The following is a 23,276-nucleotide window of genomic DNA, read 5'->3' as shown; positions in this document are numbered from 1 at the left end:
TCTGTTGAGTCAGTAGCCATTCATTTTCCTACTTTCCAGGACCTAAAATGTTATGGTTACTGTTTCTTATTTCATGCCCTATGTCCCCACAGGTCTTATGACAGTTTTTTAAAAAGCTCCCTCTGCTAGTGCCTTAATGGGCTGTCGGGAAGGAGCGACATCAAGGGTGTGTTCAGTGTGTTCAAGTCACCATCTTTAACTGAAGTCCGCCAGGCTCCTCAATCATCTACTGAACCTCAAGGAGGAGTCAGGCAACTAGTCCTTCTCCACCCACAAACTGAAATTTTAGGGGAACAATGCATTTTAGAAATTCAACAAGCATGCCTAGACTCCCACTCTTACAGCTTCCCCCTGGTCTCCCTGCCTCCGGTCTGGCTCCACTGCTGTCTGTCATCCAAACCACAGCTAGAAGGGTCTGCCCCAAATGTAAACCTGTCCATGGCATTAGTCCCAACATAACCTTCCTGGTTTCCCATCACCCTCAGGAGAGAAAGTTCTAACCTAACCCCTTAATGGGGCTTCAAAGGCCTCCCTGCTCTGTGCTCAGCCTCCCTGTCTTGACTTCTGCAACCCCCCTTTCTCTACACACACCAGACCTTTCCGTCCCATGCGCTCTCTCACTCTCTAACCCCCGGGCGACCCTCCCCTGTCCCTCCCCCAGCCACCTTCCACTCATCCTTCAGGTTCCAGTTCCACACGTCTTCTCTGGGACCTGGGCTAAGTCAGGTCTGCAGCTTGAGCTGAGAGAGGGCTCGTAAGGCACCACACTCTTCCCCCTTCCATCTCCGCGCCTCTTAATGACCTGCACCATCTGCAGAATGTCTGTTCTGTGCAGTAACTGGTCAACTCTGACGGCAGACACAGTCTGTTCTGTTCCCTCCTCTATGGGTACCCAGGACCTCCCAGCAAAACAGATACCAGTCTGAATTTCTGAAGAATGAATGTGTAAGGCTGAATTCAAAATTGCGATAGAAGAGGTTCTGCGATATCCTCTAGATAGTCTTATTTTTCCAGAAAGAAATTTATGGAATGAAAGCATGTAAGGATGCTTTTGGTGTCCTACTTCTGAGCACAGAAGGGGACTGTGCTGAAGGAAAAAACAAAGACACTCAGTTATGTTTTCATTTGCTTTGTTTTTACTTTTTGAGAGGGAAGATTTTTTTTTATTAATTGAAGTTAAATTTATAAACTTTTCTTTGTTAAGTTAAAGTTTAAGATGCAGTGCAAGAAGTTCTGTTTGACAGAGCAGGAGAGTCACGGGATGACAGAGGGAAGTCAGCTCCTGTCCTGTCCTCTTCGGGACCCAAATCTCCAGGGAGGTTACACAGCCATATCTGTCTCATGCTCTCATCCGTCACAACACTCTGAGAATCCGCTCAGAGGAAGCTATATCTGCTTTTACAGGGTGTAAAAATAATCATGAAAATAACTTTGCCCAAACCCTGTTGAAAATTTTATCTGATAAATGTGCTTCTTTGGGGGAGGCTAGTCTGGAAGACAGAGTAAAGATGCAGCTAGATAACTGAAACAGCTTTTGGGTTTACTAGCCATGTAACTGTCAGGCTTTTTAGGGGTCTCCTAAGATGGCTCTGCCCCTCCATTTCACTGCAGCGAGAGGGGGCGTGTCATACTCACACGGCCTGCTCCTCCAGCTCCCCTCCGATGCGCTGGGACATGTTCTTCAGCACCCCGATGCTGCCAGAGACCAGCTCCAACTGCTCATCCTGCTGTTCCACGATCAACTGGTGCCAGAGGAATAGGAAATAAGCAATTAAAATCCATCTTACCTGGTTCCAAGCCCAGTACTCTAGCAGCTGCTAGCTTCTTTGCCAACTTGGGACAATTCTCATTCAGAAGCAAAGCCCAGAAATCGAAGGACCAGACCATCGCCTCTGAGAACACGCTGCTCAAAAGGCTGGGTTGTCAAGCTACGGATATTTCCTGCTGATCCAACTTGTGAGCAGTCAGCAGGCCCGGAAACCACCAAGAGCGAGTTACTCTGGTTGGCTCAAGTCCGATGCGGGAATAAGCCAGGGTCAGAAGCACCTGTGCAGTGACCACCGAGACGTGGGATGCTGGGGAGAGGAAGCCCACTGCCAGGGTCAAGGTCTCAACCACAACAGACTGCCTGGGCCTGACTACAAGAGAGAGGCCGGCTAATCTGTGAATGCAGAACTGTGTACACAGTCCTTTCCCTCCTCCACAAGGACAAACTAGGGAAGCCCCATGGCAGTAAGCTGCGTCAAGGACAACTACTGAGTGATAAATAATTACTTTTAATTGTGGTGTAGCCTCCTCATTTTTTATTTAAAAAAATCTGCTTGATTAATAGCAGTTTAAGTAGACAACTGGTTACACAGACACGCTAAAGGAAAAAGAACACACAAACGTAAGGTGTATACGTAAAAAGGTGTATACGTAAAACGTAATATTTAAGAACCGGTAGCTTCAATGGATAATCCTCAAATCCCCAGATACATTATTATCTGCTTCCTTTTTAAACCACAACACAAATCAAAAGCCATGATGTAAACAAAACCAACCTTCCTTTCCTTCTACCCTATAACCTCCACCAACGCAATCTATTTCTACATATAATGGAACCAACAATAATTTGCAACGAAAAAACAAGGACTCAGTTTTTCTGAAAGTGCCTTTGTTGAGAGGAACAAAAAACTGAGCATACAAGTGGAGGCGGGGGAAGAGGCTGCTGGGGTGCTTTCTGTGTTCTTGTTTTCGTTCTTAAGTCAATGGCCTTGTCTGTAGGTTTTGGATGTCTGGTCTGCCTTTCCTAAGAGATCTAATCAAGCTTGGTTCTCTTGAAAAGGTCGTGCTCTGAAGGAGGTTTTAAAAACCCTTCACCTACAAAACCGCCGTGCACGTGGACACCGGCAGCTGCAGGGCGAGCGCGGTCCCCCTGGCTGGCACTGGTCACAAAGCCCCCAGGCTGCGGGGACGGAGGGGAGGGCTCCGCCCCCCTCCCTCGGCTGCTTGGGTACCTGTTGCTGCGCCTGCTGCTCCTCGATGAAATGGGAGTTGGCTAACTGGAGCTCGCGGTCGAGGCGCCCGTATTTGTCTGTCGTTCCCGCACTCCAGTTCTGGCCACCACTGTCCCCAAGGAGTGCCTGCGAGAGCGGGGCAGGGGGCAGCCGGGGCAGGGGAAACAAGCCGTTACTTTCTGAACCAACGCTCTGGCACAGGGACTCGACGAGTTCACGCGCTGCTCACGGCACACTTTCTGCCGGGCCGGCCCTTGTGCAGTGGTGTGGGCTGCTGCCTGCGTGGCACAATCTCAGGATGCCAGGACGGGCACCCGCTGCCTCCCAGCTCTCCCAGGGCGACTCAGAAATGGGCTTTGTCCCATGCAAACACGGATAAAGGTCAACGTAAAATCAACAAATGCCCATCTGTATACCGCTTTACGATCTGAAAGCACTTGGTCTCTTCAGGCCAGCTCTAAATTTTTTTTTTTTTAAGATTTTATTTTTTATTTGAGAGATCACAAGTAGGCAGAGAGGCAGGCAGAGAGAAAGGAAGGGAAGCAGGTTCCCTGCTGAGCAGAGAGCCCAACCTCGGGACTCGATCCCAGGAACCTGGGATCATGACCTGAGCCGAAGTCAGAGGCTTAACCCACTGAGCCACCCAGGCGCCCCCAGGCCAGCTCTATCTAGCACCCTCGGAGGTTCATCAGAGACCCAGAGGTTCTAATCTGACTCCACAGATCAAGAGCCCTTTCTGTTCAAGTATGAGCTGGCAAAGTTTCTGCATTTCTTTGGAAGGAGGTGGGAAGAGCTCCCCGGAATGACGAGCCAAGTCACAGCCCCTCACGTACAGAAGGCGCCAGAACAACCAATGTCTGTTCACCTGAACCCATGAGTCAATCCCAGTGCCCGTCGGCTGGACTGAAAGGCTGCGGGCGTCCCAGATGGGAGCCGGGGCTGCTTCGGAGGCGGGCGGGGCCGCGAACGAGCACCTGGCCCTCACAACCCAAGCAAGCGCGGGTCCCCACGTCAGAGCTCTTCCCCAGCGTCAGGTTTCCCACTATGAATTCAAGGAAGTTTGCAGCCAGAACAGGATAAGTCTGGAAAAAGGATAAGTCTCCCTTACATGAAGAGGCCGGCCAGGAATGTGAGAGCGCGTTCTCGGTAGCAGGCTCTGACCGGGAGCCCCAAGAGCCCGTCTGAGCAGGTGGCCAAGGTCAGCGCTCACGCCAGCCCGGCACAGAGAACCAGAGATGCTGCTGCCTACGACTCTTCTTCCTTGTGGAGGCGCCAGCTCTTCTTAGCAGGTACTTCTAATCCCTGGAACTGTCAAAGGCCTCACGGGTCACTCGGTTTTCTGTCTGCAAAGCTCTTCAACAGCCCCTCGGATACTGACTCGGACCTCCTGGCCTGGCATTCGGAGGTGACTTTAGTCAAACGGCCACACTTCAGGGTCGGGTTCGGCAAAGCTCAGGACGCAGAGCCCAAGTTCTGAGGGGGTTAGGAGAGCTGCCGGCCGCCCAGGGCTTCGGGCCGGCCGAGAAGCTGGATGGGGGCTGTCCCTGGCATAAAGCAGACCTGAGGCCTTTTGTAGATGGCTCTGCCCAACCTGATCGCCAGGCTGTCCAGTTTAAAAGATCCTGCTCATTCCGTGGCACAGACTCGAAGTATCTCTGGAGGACACGGAGGCCTAGTAACCATGTTTTCAAGGTCACAAAGTCTATGTACAGTGCGTCACGAGGCTACCCACAGAGAACTGGGGGCCCCACCAGCCTTGTGCGCTCCTGGGGTCATAGTCGGGGCTCTTCTTCCTAGTCTATCTGTGGTCTGCACTTAGGCGGACATAGGCTACGCCGATAAGAGCTGTCTATGCTTTACTGTGAAACAGACTAGACGTCACCAGTCTGACTTCGGAAATCTATCTTCACAGAACGAGGAGGGAGAGGGCCCGGGTGCAGGTGCCGGAGCGGAAGGTCCTGACGTAGCAAAGGCCGGAGCACAGTGCCTCGTCCTGGCACGGAGCAGCGAGGCCGACTTGGCCTGCTCGCATGGGACACAGAAAACTGGCCCTGCCGTTCCCTGGGAATCTGTCCTTTCACTCCACGCCAAAAACAAAATCCCAAGCCACACTCAGAGAGGCAGGGTGTAAGTACATATTTTATTTACGGTAGTTCAACTTTCACTATCTGGAGAATAAAACAACTCAAGTTCAGCGTGACAGAGGCCCAGTGTTCCCCATGTCACTGTCACAAGTGCTTTGAGAGTAGACACGAGAAGGGAGCTGCCGGCCGTGGCCATGCCCTGGCTCCTTTCAAGAGTTAGTGCCCAAGGGGCACCTGAGCGGCTCAGTGGGTTAAGCCTCTGCCTTCGGCTCAGGTCATGATCTCAGGATCCTGGGATTGAGCCCCACATCGGGCTCTCCACTCGGCGGGGAGCCTGCTTCCCCCCTCTCTGTCTGCCTCTCTGCCTACTTGTGATCTCTGTCTGTCAAATAAATAAAATCTTTAAAAAAGAAAAAAAAGTTAGTGCCCGATACGCTGGGGCAGCGCCTGGGTTTCCCCCGCTGAAATGCTGAGAGGAAGGGAGGGAGACAGGAAGGAAAAACCCCAACAGCGACTTGAAGAATGAAATGCAGGGAAAGGAAACAGGAAAACTAAGTAGGTGATATCCGGAGAGCCCCTCCCTTTCTTTGATCTCTTACTTGTTTTCGGATGTGATGGCTCAACACCTGCAGGGTTGAATTAAGGATGTACTGATTCCTTGTTAAGAATGATAGCTGTTTCTTAACAGTCTATTAAAAGGGTTATCAGTAACTTGATGGAGTCTGAACAGACCTGAAGTTCAATCTAAATTTTGGGCAACTGTTGTATTTTTTTTTTAAAGGATTTTTATCAGTCAGAAGGGAATTTCTATCCAAAGTGTCTAATTTTAAAAAGATACTTAAGGGGTGCCTGGGTGGCTCACTCAGTTAAGCATCCGACTCTTGGTTTCGGCTCAGGTCATGATCTCAGAGTCCTGGGATCGAGCCCCACATCAGGCTCCCTGCTCAGCAAGGAATCTGCTCTTCCCTCTGCCTCCGTCTCTCCACCCTGCTCACGCTCGCTCTCTCTCAAATAAATAAAATCTTTTAAAAAAAATTTAAAAATTAAAAAAAATTTTAAAAAGAAACTTAAATTCAAGGACTGGTCTCCTGTAGCTTTTATTTTTGATATGACATTATCTGCCCTGGGGTTTCTAAAATCAGGTTTCATAATTTATCTGTAATAACTAACAAAAAGTGGACCTCAGCTTTAGAAAGTACTTAAAACAATGAAAGGTTTAATTTAACACAAATTTAAGGTGCCCCCAATGTCTTTACATAAAATTTCACTAGATAGATGTTTAGTAAGTTCTACAGGCAATGGAACAGCAGCTAGAGATTTAAAAACAGCTCATGACATAACTGCCCCTCACTGCTTGGGGTCCAGCAGAGAAAAAGGAGACAAGCAATCAGAGCACTTTCCAGAGAGAATGGCTGTGTGCAAGGCCTATGGGATAAGCAGAGGGAGCTATGGGGGCCCAGACGGGAGAAGCAGAGGGTGTGAGGGAGGGAGGGAAACAACACCGTGGTACTGGGGCAAGCTGACCAGACTTTTACAACACCTGCCAGCCTCACGCCAGACTCAGCACGTACAGGTCTTCTGCGTGAACACACGGTCCACAGACGTCAGCCTTTTTCAATTCCAAATATCTAACCATGCTCTTTTCTTTGGTTGATACTGTGTGTTCAGAAGTTTACTCACCTGTCTATTTTTTCGTTCCGCTAATGCCTGCACAGATGAAGCCGACATCTGATCCTTCATGTCCTAACAAGATGAGGAGAAGACCAGAAAACGAGTGAAAATAAAATCATGGTTAACATTTTATAGGCTAACAAAATACACATAGATTATTATGAATTTTTTTAAACAAAAAGACAACATTCTTTAGCTTCTAAGTCTCAGAAACAAAGGAAATAGAGAAACTCACATTCCTGGACACTGAACTCAAACAGCAAGAAAGAGGAAGGGAACTCGTATTTCCTGGGTACCTGCCAGAGGCCACAACACTGTTGTACACTTACACACGCTGTCACTGAATTTTCACAATGACCCTGTGAAGCTGCTATTATTTCCATTTTACAGGTAAGAAGACTTAGATCTAAAAAGGCTAAGGTATTTTCTTAAGGTCACACAGTCAGTAAATGGCAATCCTGGGGCACAAACACAGAAGTCTGTGTCCAAGGGCTAGCTTCTTCACAAACAGAATACATGTGAAAACCACACACTTTAGGATCAAGTCTGTTTACCATTAAACATCAGAGGACACTTTCTTGTATTCTTACTTTATTTATTTCTGAGTTGGATTCATGTGCAGTATAGACTCCCCTCCTCTCCCTCCCTGCCTCCCTTCCTTCTTTTCTCCCATAATCTCTACACCCAAGGTGGGCTCATACTCACAATCCCAAGAATAAAAGCCATACGCTTTACAGACTGGGGCAGCCAGGCACCCCCAGTATACACTATTTCTAACACAAGAGTGGATTTCTAGAGCAGTACCAAAAATAATCTTGTATGGAAAGAAAAATGAATGGATCCATTCCTTAACCCGAAGCAAAATACTTTATTAAATATGAACCCTTTTCCTTATATTTAACCCCAACCCAATATACTTTAAAATGATTAGAACTCGGGACACCTGGGTGGCTCAGTTGGTTAAGCGGCTGCCTGCGGCTCAGGTCATGATCCCAGCGTCCTGGGATCGAGTCCCACATCGGGCTCCTTGCTCAGCAGGGAGCCTGCTTCTCCCTCTACCTCTGCCTGCCACTCTGCCTGTGCTCACTCTCTCTGACAAATAAATAAAATCTTTAAAAAAATAAAATAAAAATAAAATGATTAGAACTGAATACATGATTACTGTAATACAAATTTTCTTTGGAAAAAAAAAAAGAAAGGCTGCCAAAATACTTTATAATTTTCTGTTGGCAAGTAGGCTATTTTATAGATGCAAATGTTGAGATATTAGGCTCTTAGAAACCTCTTCCACGCCCCGTGACAGGTGAACAGCAGATCGAACAGTGCCAGTTCTCGCGATGCCTACTGTGCTGAGTCTGAATCACGACCACCTTGCTTCAGCTTTCCAAGCGCCCATTTCTATGTTCGGCAAATGCTCACGAAAGCCTACTACGCACCCACATGGTACCATGAGCAAGGGAAGGCGTCTGCCCACGCAGAGCGGGTACTGCGGCGGACAAGGGGCAAACAGTAATCCCACAGACACGTTGGCAAGGTGCTGGGAAGGAAGGGGATAGACAGGGCTGAATTGCGTGGATGATGGACACCACTTTAGAAGGTTGGGGGTTACACTGGAATGGAGATCTGAAGGGCAAGGATGAGCTGGCAACAGAAAGAGCTACAGGCTGGGAATTCCAGGCAAAGGGAACAGCAAGTACAAAAGCCCAGAGGCAGGAAAAAGCTCAGTGCCTTTAGCTCTGGAGAAGGCAGGCCAGAAAGGCTGAAGGAGCCAACTGTGTGTTCAGGGGTGGGGGGAAGAAGGGAAGGGGGGGGGCTTCAGGCGGCTTAGATTTTATCCTGAGGCAGGGGCTGGCAAACTTTATTTGTAAAGGAGTAGATATTAAGTGTTCAGTCCCTGTCATATACTCTGTTGTGTGTTTTCTAATCATCCTTTAAAAAATGTAAAACTGTTATTACATGGATGGCAGGCCCTGTGCAAAGGCAATGGGAAGGCCTTAAGGCATTTTAAGCAGGGCCATGGAGTATTCTGGTTCATGTTTTTAGAAGCTCACTTTGGTGTTTCTGTAGAAAAAAGTGTTAATCAAGCAGAGCAAAGGTGGAGCGATCATTTTCCTATAACCCGTCGCGAAGTACCAGTGCTGCCCCAGGTAAGAAAGGCTGCCTGCAGGAGGAGCGAGCTCCCTGCGGTTGGGGGCCTTCAACAAGAGGGTGCCCGAGCCCTTGGAAATGACCCTGGGTGGGCAGCGCATCTGAGGGCTGCTCCGTCTAAGGTCCAGCTGACCCAGAAATAGGATTCTCTCCCTATTTCATTCATTCACAAACTTCAAAAGACAAAAAATAAAAGCCCATCCACAAACACCGAGAAAAATATACTTAGTAAAAGAAAATATTCACCGTAAAAATAAAGAAATAGACACTGGTATATATTTTTTAATATATATATTTTTAATTTATTTATTTGACAGAGAGAGATCACAAGTAGGCAGAGAGGCAGGCGGGGGAGGGGTGCCGCACAGGGAGCATGCCCCCTGCTGAGCAGAGAGCCCGATGCGGGGCTCGATCCCAGAACTCTGAGATCATGACCTGAGCTGAAGGCAGAGGCTGAACCCACTGAGCTACCGAGGCGCCCTAGATACTGGTATATTTAAAACAAAGGGAATTCAGTTATACAAGCCAGAGTTCTTAAATGTATGAGATTTGCTTGAGTCAGTCACAGGAGGCGAAACGCAGGTCTCTTGGACGCCTGGGTGGCCCAGCTGGTTAAGTGTACGACCCTTGGTTTCAGCTCAGGACATGATCTCAGGGTCATGAGATTGAGCCCCAAGGGCTCTGCGCTCAGAGTCTGCTTGAGATTCTTTCCCTTCCTCTCCCTCTGCCACGCCCACCCCGCTTGCGCCGCCACTCTCTCTCAAATAAATAAAATCTTAAAAAAACGAAAAAATGCAGGTCCCTGGACCCCACCCAGATCTATTCAGGCAGACTCTAAGGTCAGCTAACAAGTCCCTGGGTGAGTCTTACGAAGTCTGAGCTGCTCTGGTCTAGATTCTAGAAGCCTGGAAGTGAGCCTCTCACCTAATAAGGATCTCCTAGACTGCATGCTCCCAATAACCAACTAGAGTTTAAGATGACATTCTGAATTAGTCAAATAATAACAGCAGTACAATCCTATGTGTATTACTAACTATGCAGAGCAAATATCTGAAATGTTTATTGGCTTGGACAATAGATGCTTTAAAAATGCACTTAATACATTTTATAAGCCTTTTTTCAAAATAATGAACATTATTTGCATAATGAAAATATCAACACATGTGTATGGAAAAAGTAACCAAAGTTCAAGTAAACTTTGAACTTTAGGTGTATAATGTGTTTTTGCTGTTAGAAGTCAGGCCAACGAGCAGGAATTAAAGACTGTAAAGGGGCAAGAGGAACCTTCCAGGGGGGGCCGGGACTGCTCTGGAACGCTCCGAGGTGCTATTTCCATGGCTGGGATCAGTTTATAAACTCTTCACGCTGTGTACTTGGGAGACATGTACTTTTCTCTATTGTTATACTTCAATAAAAAAGCAAAACAAAACACTACTGTTCTTCAACAATGGCTGGAAGGTAAACTGGACTCTGAGAAAACTTGACATTTTGTATCAAGAGCTATGATATTTGTATTAAATATTCATGACCTTGACCTAGCAATTCCACTACTAGGATTTATTTTAAGAAAACAATATAAAGGGGGTGCTTGGCGGGCCGAGTCGGTAGAACATGCAACTCTTGATCTCAGGGTTGTGAGTTAGAAGCCCACATTGGGTATGGAGATTACTTAAAAATAAAATCTTATAAAAAAAGTAAAATATATACCAAAAAAAAAAAGAAAAGAAAAGATGTACACAGCATTGTTATTTATAATATGAAAGAAAAACAGAAATAAGCAGCAGGTCCAAACCAGAGAGCAGAAACTTAGAGTAAACCCAGAATAATATGTCATTACTTTCAAGAGTCTATTTCAGGGTCATATAATGGCTACAGACAATACATAAAACCGTTAACAGTGATTATTCCTAGGAAGTAGAATTACAGAATGGGCAGGGGGCATTTTCACCTTTCTCATACAGCAAAATTACTTGCATTTTAAAAACAGCAAGTATGGATTACCTTTAATTTTTAAAGGCAAAATTTAAAAAATGCATATGATTGCTTAACAGTATGATCACAATAATGTAAAACACAACTGCCATGTGTTAAGAAAATGACTATGGGAAAACATAACAAAGTTTTGTGTTTATTAGTTTTAGCTTCGGTTTCTTTTTCTATTTTTTCTCTTATTAAGAGTTTTCTAATTTTCTTTAATGAACATGCATTACTCTAATAAAATATATGTGGGGGGGGAGGGGCGGTTAGCCCCCACGGCCGTGACTTCTCCAACAGCTGTGTGGTGTGCACCCTGTGTGTGTGGCCATGGCAGCAGGTAAAGCACTAGGCTTTTACTTCCAGGATGGCATTGTTTCTACAGGATGCTAAAAGTTGTGAGACACCATGCAACAGATTATGTTCTTATTAGGATTACGTTTCTACAGATGCTAAAAGTTGTGAGACACCATGCAACAGATTACATTCTGGTATGATTAATTAGGATTTAAGAATTTTAAGCTTAGTCACTAAACAGTTTTAAGCATTCTGTAATAACCCATCAGGCCAAAAACATACTCAATCGTCTTTCTAACACATGAAGTTTAGAACCAGCAGTCAAGAAGCAGTACCAATATGATTTGGTTCGTCTGCCAAAAGACCAATACAAGTCCTGGTTATTTACGCTCCTGTTCCCACGTCATGGTGTCTTCCAGACTGAGTGAATGGGACACTACATATATCCCAGTGCTTCCCACTAAGAAGTCTCATATCCCAATGTCCTCTGTGCCCACCCTGCACACCTCATCCTTGTTGGTTAACCATGTCTGTCTTGACTTAGAATGAAGAGTGAACAATTCTTGGGTTGGAACAAGTTGGGTTTCTTTCCCCACAGGGATGTACAGTTCTCATTCCTTTGAAAATTAACGTTAGAAAATGTCGAAGAGGACCGTTTAATTGATAAAGAAAACACAGAGCCAAAGAAGCTAACTGACTTGCCACAATGAAAATTTATTAAGGTCTCAAATGAGCCTAGAACTCCATTCTCCTAACAGCTCCTTCCCCGAGTTCCTCTGCCACACGCTGCAAAACTTTCTGCTACGAAGTGAAAATGTGGTCACTCCTGGAACAGATTTCCGCAACAGAAAAATTCCCCATGCAAAATCACTGATGTGGCGATAACCCCACAAATGTACAAATGATTACTTCAAAATTATCAAAGGCTATTTACGCACACAAAAGAATATTTTGCTTTCTTCAGTAAAAACTGCCAGCAAAACTTACTAAACTGTACAACCTTAAAAGACACTTGGGAAAACAAGATGCTTAAAACAAGGAAAGCTTCTAAAAGCAAAACCAATGGACATTAAGTGAAAAGAAAAAAAAAGAGAAAGATGTGATTCTTCAGAGAGAACAACCACAGACACAAATGTACAGTGTATCACTGACTCTCCCGCCTGAGAAGGAGAAAGCACTGCGGGCATCAGCAACTGAATGAAAACCTACTGATAATGGTTAACAGAGGAGTTTACATGAGCTTGTGAAAGACAAATCCCAAATTGGAGCGTGGTCTTAGGTCTCATTTCCCAAATCGGCGAACTCTGTGACTCCCCTCCGTCTCCTCCAATTAGAACCCAGAGATCTCTGTCTACAAATGCTGCTTAACTAAATGCAATAATGTTCAGTCAACACGAGGTGCTAAAAAAAAAAAAAAAAAAAAAAAAAAAGCACCATGACTACCTCCTTCTCTTCTTAAGAGGACTTCAGTTAGAATTTATCAAAATTAGATCAGCAAAAACTCAGTTAGGTACTGCTAACCTACAACTAGTAAACAGTAACAGTAACAGCTTCCCCAAAAATGGGTCATAACTAAAACAAGAATGATTAGAAACTCTAAAATACTCAGTTGGATTATATAGTTAAGTATGATTTAGACCTCAACTCTAGAAGGACTGCAACACTACATATAAAATATGGACTTGGTTTAGAATACATCTTTCTGGGGCGCCGGGGTGGCTCAGTGGGTTAAGCAGCTGCCTTCGGCTCAGGTCATGATCCTGGAGTCCTGGGATCGAGCCCCAAGTCAGGCTGCCCAATCAGCCAGGAGTCTGCTTCTCCTTCTGACCCTCCTCTCATGCTCTCTCTCTCTCTAATAAATACAATTTAAGAAAAAAAAAAAAAAAGAATACTTCTTTCAAAGAGTGTACTTTAAAAACCTTTTTCAAGTATTAGAAAATGAACTTTGGTTTCTACTTGCAATTATACCAACTAACTTAACTTTCAATATATTCACCTCTGAATCTCAATGTGCAAAATTTACAAGTACTATCTTGCGAAAAGAACAAACACAATGACCAAGTTCAGGAATTTGTGCTTCACTGCCAGGGGCCACTTAAATACCAGCCTCTACAGAAGTGTCATTCAGAAAATCTACTACAAAAAATAAAAAAGCAAACTATATTTATAAAATAAATATTGGGGACTTACCTTATCGGAAAAGGGGGCTTTCTTATCAGAACAGCATTCTGAATTGGCTAGAAATTAGGACTGTCTAATACAAATGCTCAGTGTACATCAATGATGTACCCATGTCCCAAAAGGTTATTGGCCCATTAAACTATGGGCTTATTTAACAATAATTTATACACACATACACACACACACACAGAAAGGCAACTACTGAATAAAAGAAGACACAAGAATTAAAGTTCAGTGATAACCTACGATTTGAAATAATTTCAAAAGGAAATCACATGACATAAAGTCTTTGGCAAACACATAGCAAGGTTCCTGCCTGAGATGACTCCTAAAAAGCCATATGTTAGCACTGGTATGATCCCAAGTTTCTTTATTCAAGGAAGCTGCTTTCTAGTACATATGTTAAAGACAGCTGGTTCTCTTACATCTAGTTATGCTAATCAAATGGCTTAGCCATATAGTTTCAAAATACAAACATATCTCAAGAAGACAAGATTTGACTTAAATGATATTTTCTCCTTGTTTTTCTTTTCTTTTTTTTTTTTTAAACAATAGATTATTAGCTCTATAATTTGAGACTAGAGACTTGTTCACTTGGATTGGTGTTTTACACTCTAATGGATGCTTGCTCTGGGCAGCTCCCGGAAGGCTGTCAAGCCGTTGTATATGGAAATGTCAGTAACATGGGTTGCACAAGTTCCAGAAGCAATTCAGATGGTGGAAGAGGCCGCTATCCAAACCTGGTAAGAGTCATTCTTCACAATGCAAAGTGATTACCAATCAATCAAGAAACCAAATGCTTTCTACAATAGTAGTTCTTCCTTTTGTCCAAAAATACAGTATACCAAGAAATTAAGAGGCAAAAAGATAACTGGTTTGGAGAAACGAGAGCTATGGACAAGTAACCTCCCAAAGCCAGTTACCTACTCTCATTTTTGCTCCCAGAAATAAACCAGACAATACTAAAACAAATTTCTTTATTTGAATCAGAGAAATTAGGAGGGACACTGACATTTAATGCATACTAAAAAGTCGTTTTAGAGTTGACCTATTAGTTTACAATTAAGAAAGAGTTTTGAGAAGTGTGGCTATTTCTTGCACAAGTAACACAGTAAGATATTCCTTACCCTGACAACTTGCCGAGTACTTGTGATGAAGGTTTTTCTTATACTCAATTCAGTTGCATCGAGGTTGAATTTTCTAGGATTTGCTTCAACTATGCGTGGGTCAAAAAGTCAAGGGAAAGCAATTTCATCATTAAAAACCTAACAAACATCATGTTAAACCACAAAATCTCTCACAGGTAAGCAATAAAATCTGTCTCAATGTTTCTTAAAACACTGTCAACTTGACACACATCATTCTCAAACCTTCTCCTCCCACACAGCTATGAGGGTCTCCGTGCCTCGGAGTGGAGAAGACCCACCTGCGTGAAGAAACAACAGCCCTTGCTGAGTTCGTTACAAATCCATGGTGGGCAGACCGTGGCTGAGCCGGGCTCTCCCAGATGCCTGCCAGCACTCTTTGTTGACTCTTTTCTGACTCCAGACCAGCTTTCCCATGACCACTTTGCAAGCCTTTTTCACCTGCTGTTCCAGACCATCTCATTTATGTCAGGAAGCTAACCCTGCTTATTGGGATAACCCTTGACCTCTAGAGGTCAAGGCTTCTTCAGTGAAGCTTCCCCTAATCATCTCATTCCCAGCCTGGTCCCGCTGCCCCGCGTCAGACGCTCACATGGCTCTCTGGTCTTTTCTCTTACTGCCTGCAAATACATAGTGCTGTTATTTGATTAATGTCTGTTCCCCTGTCCCCTGAGCCCTTCGCTACTCCCCACCATGAATTCCACGAGGGCTGGTATACTGTTCTGTTTGATCACCCCAATCGCAGTAACTAACAAAATACCCAGCTCATCGTACACTCAACGATTATTTGCTGAAGGAATGATGAAAACACAGGCATACCTCGTTTTATTGTGCCTCGTTTTACTGCACTTAGCAGACACTGTGTGTTTTACAAATGGAAGGCTTCTGGCAACCCTATGTCGAGCAAGTCCATGGGTGCCATTTTCCAAGAGCATTGGCTCACCTCATGTCTCTGTCACATTTTGGTAATTCTTACAATATTTCAAGCTTTCTTATTACGATATTTGTTATAATGATCTGTGATTGTGACTCACTGAAAACTTAGATGATGACTAGACTTTTTTTGCAATAAAGTATTTTTTTAAAGACTTTTTTTTTAAAGTAATCTCTACACCCAACAGGGGGTTTGAACTTAAAATCCTGAGATCAAGAGTCACATGCTCTACTGCCTGAGCCAGCCAGGTGCCCCAGCAATAAAGTACTTTTAAATTAAGGTATATACATTGTTTTTAGACAAAATACTGTCGTACACTGAATAGACTACAGTATAGTGTCAACAAAACTTTTATATGCACCAGGAAACCCTAAAAATTCACTTGTGTCCCTCTACTGCGACCACGATACTCACCTTACTGTGGTGGTCTGGAAACAAACCCACAGTATCTCCAAGGTGTGCGTGCACCTGTTAACACTTCTGTCCTCTTTTCTCACAATTTCTCCATCTCACCAATCTTCTTCTCTTCCCTCTATCTCAAGGTATCTCCCTGTACCTGTGTTTTTGATCCCACCTTCTCACGTTTTGTTCCACTAATTTTTAACAATATACTTTTAAAAATAACTTAAAAGGTACCCAGGGTCATATGATGAATAGAAATATGAACAGATAACGCCCTCCACTTATTAACTGCATATGAACCTGAAAAGCTGGTTTCCTAGATCACACAGAGAGAACAAGAGAGAAGTGAGAACATGCAACTGGCATGTCTTCAAAATTTTTGATTAACTGGAATTTTTCCAGCCGAAAAAAGGCCATCATTCTCTGGTTCGTCAGTCAGGTCAGTGGACTTCCCAACAACAGCATGACTTAATAGATCTGCTTTTACTAAATGCAGTCTCATGGCACAAAATGCCTCTCTTGGACACTAGCACTGTAACACATCACTTCCTGAACAGGAAAAAGTCCACAAAAGGATTTTCTTTTGGTTTCTAATTAACAGTGTAGGACACTGGTCTGTATACAGCTCTACGGAATAATGACTAACACTCCCAGAGGCTCACTGCGTGGCAGGCCCCCCACTTGCCTGCTCAGCTTACACCAACCCTATGAGATAGGTACCACTGTTACCGAACTTTCTACTGAAGAGGAAACTGAAGCAGAGAGCAAGGCACCCAAAGCCACATGGCTAGTAACTGGTGTGGCCAGGACTTGAACACACGGTCTGCCTCAAGGGACCGAGCTCTGAACCACTGCACCACACTGTCTCCACGTGGCCGGATTTATCACGCACTGTAGAAGAAGGTGGCCTTACACCTTAGCTTACTAGGCAATTATTTCAAGAGTGTCAAGGTACAAATACGGGTACTATCGGGGTGCCTGGGTGGCTCAGTGGGTTAAGCCTCTGCCTTCGGCTCAGGTCATGATCTCAGGGTCTGGGATCGAGCCCCTCATCGGGCTCTCTGCTCGGCAGGGAACCTGCTTCCTCCTCTCTCTCTCTCTCTGCCTGCCTCTCTGCCTACTTGTGATCTCTCTCTGTCAAATAAATAAATAAAGTCTTTAAAAAAAAAAAAGTACTATCAATCAATTATAAAGAAAGAATCTAATCGATGTACTTGAGACATCAGGATAAAAACGTGTTCACTTTTCTGTTGACCCCAACGGCACAGGCACCATCGAAAAGGATATTGATGGTCTCGTCAAGGTCCTCGAGATCCCACTCTATGCTCCGGAGGTTGTTCCTCAGCTCATTGGTGGTCCAGTCGATTTCTTCCCTCGTTGCCGTGGAGGGGTCCTGTAGGAGCTCTGTCCATCTCTGAAATAATCCCTGGGCGGTGTTGACTGCTTTCTGTACCTCTCTGTAATCAAGGTGAAGGGAAAGGACAGAAATCACAGACGTGTTCCATGAACAAGTTAACTACTGCCTGACCTAGTTAACACCGTGATCACATGCCATCTTCAGCGACTACCATCCCCAGAAGTGTTTTTAGACCTTTATGGAAGGCTCTTCACAAACAAATATCAAAGTTCAAACCTTTAAGAATAACAGTATTACGTTCTCAGCTGATTTTGGAATAAAATGGTCATTATTTAAATAGCCATATCAGGTTTATTTGAGAAGGACAATTTTTTGAGAAATATTTGAGAAGGCAAGATTTTCTCTGAAGAGCCTATACTTAAAAGTCCTACAAATTAACTAAAGTGCCATTAACATTCACACATGCAACCATTTCATGTGATAGTAATCTGTATTCACAAAAACGAGTCCTAACACAGCTTTCCTTTTCTTGGGGGATGGGGGTGGGGGGAGGTGAGGGGAAAGAGGGTTGAGGAAGGGTTATATTCATGCAACTAGCCTTTTAGAAGGGAAGTATTTTAATGTGAGACTTAAAAAAAATTGTTTTAATTCCAGTATTGTTAACATACAGTGTTAGGTGCGTTTCAGATGTACAATATAGCGATTCAATAATTTCATACATTGCTCAGTGCTCATCATGGTAAGTGTACTCTTAATTCTCTTTACCTATTTTCCCCAGCCCCCCCACCCCTATCCCCTCTGGTAATCATCAGTTTGTTCTCTATAGTTAAGAGTACGTTTCTTGGTTTGTCTTTTTTTTTTTAATTTTGCTCATTTGTTTTATTTCTTAAATTCCACATGAGTGAAATCATATGATATTTGTCTTTCTCTGACTGACTTCATCTAGCATTATACCGTCTAACTCCATCCATGTTGTTTCACATGGCAAGATTTAATTTCTTTTTATGGTTACATTAATATTCCATTGTTTATATATATATACCTCATCTTCTTTATCCATTCATCTATCAATGGCCACTTGGGCTGCTTTCATATTCTGGCTATTGTAAATAATGCTGCTATAAACATAGGGGTGCATGTATCCCTTTAAATTAGTGTATTTGTTTTTGGGTAAATACCCAGTAGTATGACTCCTGGATCACAGGGTAGCTCTATTTTTAACTTTTTGAAGGACCTCTATACTGTTTCCCACTGTGACTGCACCAATTTGCACTCCCACCAACACTGCACGGGAGAGTTCTTATTTCTTTGCATCCTCGTCAACACTTGTCGTTTCTTGCATTTTTGGTTTTAGACATTCTGACAAGTGTGAGGAGATAACTCGTTGTAGTTTTGATTTGGATTTCCCTGATGATGAGTGATGTTAAACATCTTTTCATGTGTCTGTTGGCCATCCATATGTCTTCTTTGGAGAAATGCCTACTCATGTCTTCTGCCCATTTTTAAATTGGATTATTTGTTTTTCAGGTGTTGAGCTGTATCCGTTCTTTATATATTTTGGATACTAACCCTTTTATCAGAGGTGTCATCTGCAAATATCTTTTCCCATTCAGCAGCTTGTCTTTAATCTGAGACATTTTTAAATCCAAAATCTCATTAGAAGATTTCCTAGTATTATTAGCTTTAAATATAAATATGTATTATTACTTAAATATGTATTAAACATACACATAGCAGACAAGTGTGTTTCTTGTTTAGAGAGTGAAACTAGGCCATTAAGTGCTATGATTTAGAATGCTTTCAAATTAGATAAAGTCACAAAGTTGTAAAAATTTTCCCACTTCCATTCTCGTGGATTGGAAGAACAAATATTGTTAAAATTACTGTATTACCCAAAGCAATCTACACATTTAATGCAACCTTATCAAAATACCAACAGCATTTTTTGAGCTAGAACCATCCTAAAATGTATCTGGAACCACAAAAGACCCCATGAGCCAAAGCAATCTTGAAAAAGAAAAAGCAAAGCTGCAGGCCTCACAATTTTGGACTTTAAACTATAACAAAGTTGTCATCATCAAAACAGTATGGTACTGACACAAAAACAGACACAAAGATCAATGGAACACAATAGAAAACCCAGAACAGACCCAAAGCATAAGGCCAACTAATCTTTGACAACGCAAGGAAGAAAATCCAATGGAAAAAAGTCTCTTCAACGAATGGTGTTGGGAAAACTGGACATCCACATGCAGAAGAATGCAACTGGACCACTTTCTTACACTATACACAAAAATAAATCCAAAATGGATGAAAGACCTCAATTTGAAATAGGAAGCCATCAAAATCCTGGAGGAGAACACAGGCAGCAACCTCTTTGACACTGGCCATTGCAACTTTTTACTAGACATGTCTCCTAAGGCAAGAGAAGCAAGAGCAAAAATAAACTACTGGGACTTTATCAAAATAAAAAGCTTCTGCACAGCAAAGGAAACAATCAACGGAACTAAAGGGTAGCCTCCCTCATGGGAAGAGATATTCACAAGTGATCTATCTGATAAAGGGTTAAAAAAAAAAAAAAGACCAACCACTTTTGAGGCAGCATTCTATATTAGTGTAGAGAGAATGACACTGTAACTTTTCGTACATGCAAATAAAGATACGAAGAGAAAAGAAAAACAACAATAAAGTTTAGCCACCTAACAAAGGGCCAATATTCACAATTTAAATGTTATAATTGAAAAAAAATGTTATAATTGGATATTATTGCATATAAAAGCCAACAAGGAATCATTTTATAATTAATTATATGGTCGCTTGTACCAAAGATTATAATCTTCACGCACCTAAACTAAGAGATCTGTTTTGATCCTTCAATGATTTCTTAACTGGTACTTTTGGGGGTTCACTCAGGGTGTTTGCTGCCTACAGCTTTAAGACAGAAACCACATGCACCCTCGTCCCTCTGACAGTTTAACCCGAAGATAAAGCACTAGCAAAATGAAGAAAGGGGCCTTACAATAATATTTCGGTTTGAGAATACTCATGAGAGCTAAAAGAGTCTTAAAACAGAGAATAGAGCTATGGGGCCAGGTTGAATACATCACTGAGCTGTATGGCCAACAGTGACATGTCCCCAGGTCTGTTCAACACCCAGTATAAGGTTAGCAGGGTCCTCTCATTATTCCTCCCACATCAGCCTTATACCTTCTGTGTTAATGAGAAACTCTATTTAACATAAAAACGGGAGGGGCTAAGCATGCATTTTTTACTTTTTCCTATGGTTTCTGTCTGGTTTGGTAGAGAAAGAGGTACACATCTTCCCATAATACTGAGTACTTGGGTTTATTTTTAGGTGTTGAGTATCACCTATGGTACTAGAAGACAGAGTTAAAGAGGCATCGATCATGACATCTCATTTTAAAGAATATTAAAATTAGCAATTCTGTAAAGTACATATAAATTCCTTTTTGAGAACTAAGAAGCCTTAAACCAAAGAAGCCTGAGGCCAGGGCATACCACACTCTCCATCCCCAGAACATGACAATATGCTCAAATTAAATTCTCTATGGTAGCAATCCATTCACTTTTTTTTTTAAGGTTTTATTTATTTGATAGAGAGAAACAGACAGACAGTGAGAGAGAGCACAAGCAGGGAGGAGAGGAAGAAGCAGGTTTCTCACTGGGCAGGGAAACTGACAGGTGATTCAATCCCAGGACCCTGGAATCATGACCTGAGCCAAGGCAGATGCTTAACCGACTGAGCCACCCAGACGTGCCTCCATACACTTTTTAAATCTCAGGGCTCCTTTGCACTCTTCAGAATTACTGAAGACCCCAAAGAACTTGGATTGTACAATGGAATATTACTCAGGCATCAGAAAGGATGAATGCCCAACTTTTGCATCAACATGGACAGAACTGGAGATTATGCTAAATGAAATAAGTCAAGCAGAGAAAGTCAATTATCATACGGTTTCACTTACTTGTGGAACATAAGGCATAGCATTGAGAACATTAGGAGAAGGAAGGGAAAAATGAAGGGGGGGAGGGAAACAGAGGGGGAGTGAACCATGAGAGACTATGGACTCCAGGATACAAACTGAAGGTTTTAGAGGGGAGGTGGGGGGGGGGGATGGGTGAGCCAAGTGATGGGTATTAAGGAGGGCATGGATTGCATGGAGGACTGGGTATCATATGCAAACAGTGAATGGTGTTAGTCACTGTATGGTGACTAACGTAACATTAAAAAAAAAAAAAAGAACTTAAGATTGGCGTGGGTTATTTATCTATTGCCATTCACCATATTGGAATTTCAAACAGATGTTTAAAAAGTATTTATCAAGTAATCAAACATACTAAACTTGCTACATGTTAATATAATGTTTTTTGCAAAATAAAACTTCTAAAACAAAAAAAAATTACCCTGTTTCACATGTTTGCAGATCTCTTTAATATCTAGTTTAACAGAAGACAGCTGGATTCTCCTATCTCCTTCTACATTCAGTCTGTTGACATGTTTTGTTGAAGTATAGAGGAAAATGCAGCCTCATATAGATAGACAGATGGAAAAGGGAGGAGTATTTTAATAGCCTGTTTAGTTAATTGTGGATATTCTTTTTTGACCCTTACCAAAACTTAACAAAGTGGCAGTTTCTTAAAGGTTAGGTGCAATGTGGAACCTGAAACCGTATCAAAGACTTTTTCAACTCTTCATTTATTACCATCCATTGTATTTTGAATGGATCCTTTACCTACCCATGTTTGATTTTATCACATATACTGGTCATCTGGAAAGTATTGGTTTGCTGAGTACCACAGGCCTTGAAAATGCTGACTCTTTTCATTAAACAATATCCCAAATCATATAACACTACCACCAATCTCATCAGAAAAAGTTAACTACTAGGAACCTGTAAGATAATAGGAGTTGACAGAAGCTTTCCAAAATTCTATTTTTAAAAAAAAAAGTCTCTAATTTTATCATCTGCAATAAAACCTGCCAATTGTCTATTAAGTGACAGGTTCACTTTCTTCATTTTTGAGAAAATATCTCAAGTACTTTTTAGGTAATTTTGAAGTTTGAGAACATATGCAAGTCTTAATAGCCAGTTTGCCAGGCATACTTTCAAGTAAAAACGAGAGTCTGTGGAGGAAAAAAAAACCGAGCTATTTCAGCTAGCAACTCAATCACAAATTGCTTTTCCCAGAGACACCATCTAATTTCATAATATAGCAAAAGTGCTTTGCCATACTCTCAGTCTGTCACATAGAATAGTAAAATGTGTACAAAGGCCAGAGGAAAACATTTATGTGACATAACTGATCAATGTCTTTTTATCTAGAATATAATTTTTTAAAAATTCTCAAAACTGGGGCACCTGGGTGGCTCAGTGGGTTGAGCCTCTGCCTTCGGCTCAGGTCATGATCTCAGGGTCCTGGGATCGAGCCCCGCATCGGGCTCTCTGCTCAGCAGGGAGCCTGCTTTCCCCTCCCTCTCTGCCTGCCTCTCTGTCTACTTGTGATCTCTGTCAAATAAATAAATAAAATCCTTAAAAAAAAATTCTCAAAACTTAGCAAGAAAAACAAATCTAGGGGCACCTGGGTGGCTCAGTGGGTTAAGCCACTGCCTTCGGCTCAGGTCATGATCTCAGGGTCCTGGGATCGAGTCCCGCATCGGGCTCTCTGCTCAGCAGGGAGCCTGCTTCCCGCCCCCCCCCCGCCTGCCTCTCTGTCTACTTGTGATCTCTCTCTCTGTCAAATAAATAAATAAAATCTTTGAAAAACGGGTTAAGCACTATACACAGGTAACAGAAAAAAAGTGATTTAAAAAAAAAAAAAACAAATCTAATTAAGAAATGGGGGGGGTGGTAGGAAATGAGCAAAAGATGTGAATAGTCACTTCACCAAAGACGACATATAGATGATAGTTAAGCACACAAGATGTCCAATACCATTAGTTATTAGAAAAATGCAAATTAAATCCACAATGAGATACCACTACTAACTGAGAATGGTTTAAAATAAATGCCTGACAACACCAACGGGCTGACCAGGTAGTGGATTAAATGCAACTCCTGTGCA

General features: G+C 42.9%; 1 protein-coding gene across 1 annotated transcript in view; it reads right to left on the bottom strand.

The window, feature by feature from the left end:
- The window catches only part of STX6 (syntaxin 6), a 46,818-nt gene that overhangs the window by 8,831 nt on the left and 14,711 nt on the right, over nt 1-23,276 (bottom strand). The window contains exons 2-6 of the mRNA XM_080824448.1: nt 17,123-17,292; nt 14,482-14,576; nt 6,764-6,826; nt 3,000-3,125; nt 1,636-1,742 (exon numbers count right to left, since the gene is read on the bottom strand). Coding sequence (XP_080680574.1) covers nt 1,636-1,742; nt 3,000-3,125; nt 6,764-6,826; nt 14,482-14,576; nt 17,123-17,292 — 561 coding nt within the window. The remainder of the gene's footprint in view (nt 1-1,635; nt 1,743-2,999; nt 3,126-6,763; nt 6,827-14,481; nt 14,577-17,122; nt 17,293-23,276) is intronic.

The sequence above is a fragment of the Martes martes genome (assembly GCF_963455335.1).
Source record: "Martes martes genome assembly, chromosome: 15".
NCBI classification, from domain to species: Eukaryota; Metazoa; Chordata; class Mammalia; order Carnivora; family Mustelidae; genus Martes; species Martes martes.
The sequence above is the reverse complement of the archived record's forward strand: the minus strand, read 5'-3'. Positions and strand labels throughout refer to the sequence as shown.